Raw genomic sequence first — 5,585 nt, 5'->3', positions numbered from 1 at the left:
GTGACTTAACTCTTCTATTTCTTTTGCATCCTTAACTATTTTTAAAGAATCGCTCTCATTGTAATCATTCTGTGTGGGGCTCTGCTTCCTTTCTAAGGCGCAAGACCTGAACGTCATCGAAGAAGTGATTCGGATGATGTTAGAGATCATCAATTCCTGCCTGACAACTTCCCTGCACCACAACCCTAACCTGGTGTACGCACTGCTTTACAAGCGAGACCTCTTTGAACAATTCCGGACTCACCCCTCCTTTCAGGATATCATGCAAAATATTGATCTGGTGAGTATATGTAGGGATAGGGTTAGTGCGGAAGTTCAGTTTAACAAACTCTGCTAGAATGATGGCGGTCAGAGGTGTTCTCCTTCAGCATTAAGTGTTCTGCTGTAACAGTTGTGTGTGTGTGGTATGCAAGCGTACTTCATAGAATTGAAATCGTTCTGTTTTGTAGTTATGTCTTGTCACTTTTACTTAGTATTATTAGATCATCTATAATTTTTCTGTGTATCGTCAACTCTTTGAAAATCTTCCGTTTTAAATATCTGTATAACTTGTGGCTATCCTGTGATACACTTAGCCACTGCTGTTGCTTTTCCCCCTAGTATTTCATATTCGTGATTACTTAAGAATGTGTGAACACATCTTGCCTCGTATGTCTTAGGGTTTGGTTTGGTTTGAAAGAGAGTCTTCGAACTGGAAGTTTACTTATCGGGGCTTATCATTGTTTTCAAGACTCAACACAGGTTTGCAAAGTGCTTTCCAAAAACACCACAGTTTGTATGAAGGGGCTTCAGAAGCGCCCGGGAAAGCAACCTTTGGGAAGCGCCGCCCTCCCCAGTGGGCTGCCGAGAGGGTTTGCTGGACATTTTCCTGGTGGCCATTTCCGTCTAGAGACTCTTGTTTTCAGAACGGTCGCCTTTTCTTTGCATTTCGTGCCTCCTGCTTTCTAGATGTGAAACGCATCCCAATCAGACGGCCATGTGCCTGAGAGGGCCCTAAGGTCAGTCCGTCTCTTTAAATAGGACTTCTTGGGCTGACCACTACCCCCCAGCAAGCATTCTCTAGGCTCCTGTGAATCTGTGGGGACTTAGAGACGTTCCTGGACAGTGGAATTAAATGGTAATTCATTGGATAAGCCTACCTGCTGGGTGTCTTCAGTACTGAGAGAGAAAGAGGCTGGGCAGAAGGGATGAAGGGGGTGGGGGTAAGATGCCCCGGAGGGTGACAGCTGTTTTTGCGGGGCAGCAGTAGATGGCGGTGCGTCAGATTGAAGGCATTCTCACTGTTTATCTGAGTTAGTATCAGCGCCAGTTTCACGAGCAGAATTGGGCGCTCGCGTCCTTGTGTGTGTCACCAGGACACGAAAGCCGAAACCGAAACCGCTTTCAGAGGGACATGCCTGTTTCTTAGAAGGAGGAGCACTTTTCTGGACACGCTCACCATCGTGAACCAGGACAGCAGGCAGAGCTTTGTACGTATGTAGGATCCACAGGGCCGTCCTCAAGCTGCTTCTCACGCCTGTCTTTTCTAGCCCATGTCCTGGTGGACTGAGTTTCACTGGTAAAGCAATAAGCTCTTCCTTTTACAGCTGAGAATTCTTCCTGCTCATGAGATCAGAGAACAACAGGTTGCCCAGGGAGACCTATTGCCAGCTCTCTCCGTGTCTCTTGTAGGATCCAGGCCTCCCTGGTTGGAGATCTGGTTGGGAAAGAGAGGAGAGCGCTGAAAGACACTGGGGAAGTCACCGGTCCCAGGGGTCTTCTCTTGGGGCAATGAGGAGTCCAGCTCTCACAGCACAGCTCCCCGACAGGGTGGACTGAGCCCTTCCCCGTGCCTTCCTCCTGCCGATTCTGAACTGTAGTCTGAAGGGTATTCATGGCCAGAAGAAACCAATTTTTAACGATTGGGCTGCTAACTGCACGGCGAGCAGTTCTAAACCAACAGCCACTCCGAGGAAAAAGACCGGGGCTTTCTACTCCCTTAAAGAAACCATTTTTCTTTATGAAGCAACTTTAGAGTCCAGTCATCCACTTCTCAAACCCACCTGTGACCACGCTCATCCTGGATTTGCTCGCATTCACGCCTGTTTCACCTGGCTGGTGCCATTTTGTGAATTACTGCACTGAATTTGAGTCATGTTTTTGAGTGAAGGCTCACTAAGACCCTTTCCCCTTTTCCATGAGAAATTGGCCTTGGATGAAGTTGCTGCTAGCCCAGTCTCCTGAAAATCTGATGCAGATGGAAAGTCAGCTGTGCTACCAGGCAACACTGCTCTATAAAAATGCATGTGATTAGTAAACTGAGACTGGCCTGGGAGCACTGTCAGTGAAGTGAACGCCTCAGACTTGGTGGGAAGCCATGGCTCTCTGGGCATCCCTGGATGGCAAAATTCTTAAAACCGGGCACGTCCCTTGCAGCAGGGACCTGGTGTGGGCTTCTGTTTGGATATGGCTTCTCACCTGGGATGCTCATTGCATTCACCCACCCTAGTCCTCTCGTCTCACTTCTGAGCTGTCAATTGGCGAGAAAGGTGACCGCCGGCTTCCGTGAGCGGAACAGCCTCGGGAACACTGTTCCGTGGGGGTCGCTCTGCGTTGGACTCACCTGGGCAGCAGCAGGGAGTTTCATTTCCGTTTGTATGTGAGGTATGCAAAAGCCTTTCGTAGCTGATGACACAACCCGAAACCTCCGTCTTTCTGCCCCAAAGCCAGATCCTCCAGCGTGGCTGGTCTCTCAGCATCTGGCTTCCCAGAATGTCTCATCTTCCAAGTAAATATCCCCACCTTCGTGTATGCTTAGTTGTTTTGTTTTGTTTTGTTTTGCCATGGAATACAATCAGAAAATGCCTTAAAACGACATTCGATTATGACTTCAACTTGTAATTCTAAGAACAAAATTTGGATTTCTTTCCTACAGTGAAAAATGAGTGGTCTTGATAGCATTCCCAGAAATTGATGTCTTGTATTATCAGTGTAAGATCCCCATTTTACATCTTTGCCCGGTTTTCCTTGGGGCCCGGAACACCCAAGGGGGAGTGGGGTGTGGGAGGGGCAAGCCCGGAGCTCCTAGGGGACGCTGGGTGCCATAGACCCACCGTAGCACCTCCGTGCGTGGTCCCTGGTTGGCGCCACGGGAGCCGGAGAGTTCACGTTTGCTTGGTCTCCTGTGGCTCTTTCTGAGCACTGTAGTTTTTCCAGTCTCGAGATGGAATATCCTTTCCGTGTGTGCGTTTTAAGAAGGGGCGTGTCTTTTATTCACGACTTCAACATAGTCTTAATTGAATTGAATTATACTGTAAATTTTCCCCATGGACTGTCACATCAGAAAGCTCAATTGAAGTGTATTAGTAAATGACTCACTGTCGTAAAACTTCCAACGAGAGAGTAGATCTAAGGGAAGGGCGGAAGTAAGCCTAAGAATTTCTATGAAAACTTGTCTCTAAAAATTCTGAAAAGTGTTTTACTCTAACTAGTTAAAACTTTCATTAGGCCAATGATTGATTTTAAAAACGATGACATGACCTGCCATTATATTGCAAGGTCTGAATCTATAAGAAAGGTGGGTTATGTCACCTGCTTTGCTAACAAATTAATAGATTGAACAGAAGCAAAGGGAAAGTCAGAAAACAACACTGATTTCTTTACCATTTGGCTCTTTGGAAGGTTAGAGGAGCATGGGAGTTTAGAAAACGGAAACAGGAAACACAGGATTAATAACGTACACAAACATTTGTGCTCTTAAAATGAAGGAAGAGAACTGATAACCAAAGCTAACACAACGCAGTCTAGCTCATTTCCCATGGTAATAATAATAAGAATATTCCAGTTAGCTTCAGTATTGGGTCTCCAAGCATGTGAGGGTACATGAGGTCGATAAAAAAATAAAAAATAATTAAAAAACGAAAAAAAGCTCTGCTAGGCGCAGCCATCTCAGTGCACCAGTTTTGGGCCAAAAACAGCATGCCTCTCTTGCCCTACACACCTGACTCACCTGACCTCACTCCATACAACTCCTCTTTGTTTCTGCGAATTAAAAGGGACATGAAAGGACAGTGATTTGATGATGTAGAAGAGGTGAAGAAAAAAACGAGAGAGGTGCTGTCGGCCATCCAAACAGATGAGCTTGAAAAATGTTTCCAAGAATGGAATTGCAGATATGACAAACGTATTAAGTGTGATGGAGAGCACTTTGAAGTTTTGTTTGTTTGTTTTTTTAAAGAAAAATCCATTTTTTTCAAGAGGGTACCCTCTCATACGATGTGCCTGTAGTCATTCTCACTACTCTGGGAGATTAGCGATACTAATTAAGTCAGAAAACTTGAGAAAACACAGTCCCGTTTTTTCACTCGCTTCTTCTGCAGTGGGCGAGGTGGTCTGTGATGGCTCTGTGGTATGTCAGGGTAATGGAGTTTCTCCTTAAAAAGCATGGCTTTCCTGAGCTCTTTGTATCGAAAATCAAACATCTTGTTGATTGCCATTGGTTGTCATCTTGTCGGCAGAGATTTTGGTCTGAACTATACCTCAGTCCACCCTAGTGTGCACGGAGCCATCCCTCCTCCCCTGGAAGTCAGCCTCTGTGCTGTCAACTCTTGTGCATGTTCTGTGACAGTGATTGCAGTCCCCACAGGGTGACAGCACTCTCCCTACGTTCATCCTGCCCTTTCCCGTCCCGTGCTACCTCTCAGCCCTATCCCTGGCACACAGCACCCTTCTGAGCTCACCTGTTCATTGTCATAGGAGCCCGTACCTGCCTGTGGTGGCGATCACCTTAGAAGGCCTCTTCTGTTGCTTGGCTAGAGCCCTGGCTGCATAGGGGTCAGGTGTGGGGTGCAATCCACCAGGCCCACACTTGGAAACTACCAGCGGCTCCTCGGGAGAAAGACAGCTTTCTGCTCCCATGAACAGGTGCCCCCTCGGAAACGACCCTGTCCTGAGGGTCACTGTGAGGCGTCATCAGCGCAATGGCCCTAAGGGAGCGCTCTGGAGCCGAGTGCTGGTCTCGGTCTGAAGGATGACGGAGGATGTTTGTCCACTCTGGGCAAGACTTCCCTGGTGACCCCTCAGAGCTGTGCTTCAGCGTTTGTCGGCAGGAGTGCACTGGTCGCTCAGAGCTGTCATCCCGAAAAAGCCACGAATGAGAAGAACAGGAGCACCCAGGGTGTGTATCAGAGCCGCGGGAGCAGGTGTTTTACAAAGACCCTCGTGCCCTCCCCCAGCCCTGGGATTCAGGAGGGGTGGGCTTGGAGCCTGGAGCCTAGCAAAGGCCCCCTTCTAAGTAAATGCCACAGCTGAGGGTTTCAGACAGAATCCAAAAACCAAACGTATTCAGCGCAAGCCTGTAGGACAGAGCAGAACCCCATAGGGCCCCCAGACCGAGAGCGATCCAGGCCTCGTCTTCCTCCGAAGGAGCAGCTTGGGGGTTCAAACCACTGGCCCCCAGGTGCTGTAACCACGGCGCCACATGGACTTCCTTCGAGTATGTGGAGGGATGTATACCAGGGGCTGACAGAGAGTTGGCCTCCTGTTGCTCCTCGGGGCACAGCTGAGGCCGTCCACTCCATTGGGCAGTCACCTCGGCCCTTGCTGTG

The 5,585-nt window shown here is 48.3% G+C and overlaps 1 protein-coding gene across 2 annotated transcripts in view; it reads left to right on the top strand.

Annotated features, from left to right (window-relative positions):
• The window catches only part of DYM (dymeclin), a 315,716-nt gene that overhangs the window by 262,224 nt on the left and 47,907 nt on the right, over nucleotides 1–5,585 (top strand). For both annotated transcript variants that reach the window (XM_045296193.1, XM_045296192.1), the window contains exon 15: nucleotides 98–280. In XM_045296193.1, coding sequence (XP_045152128.1) covers nucleotides 98–280 — 183 coding nt within the window. The remainder of the gene's footprint in view (nucleotides 1–97; nucleotides 281–5,585) is intronic.

This window comes from Echinops telfairi, unplaced genomic scaffold, assembly GCF_000313985.2.
Source record: "Echinops telfairi isolate 266 unplaced genomic scaffold, ASM31398v2 ScPeMD7_7400;HRSCAF=8409, whole genome shotgun sequence".
NCBI lineage: Eukaryota > Metazoa > Chordata > Mammalia > Afrosoricida > Tenrecidae > Echinops > Echinops telfairi.
This window is presented reverse-complemented; position numbering and strand designations above follow the sequence as displayed.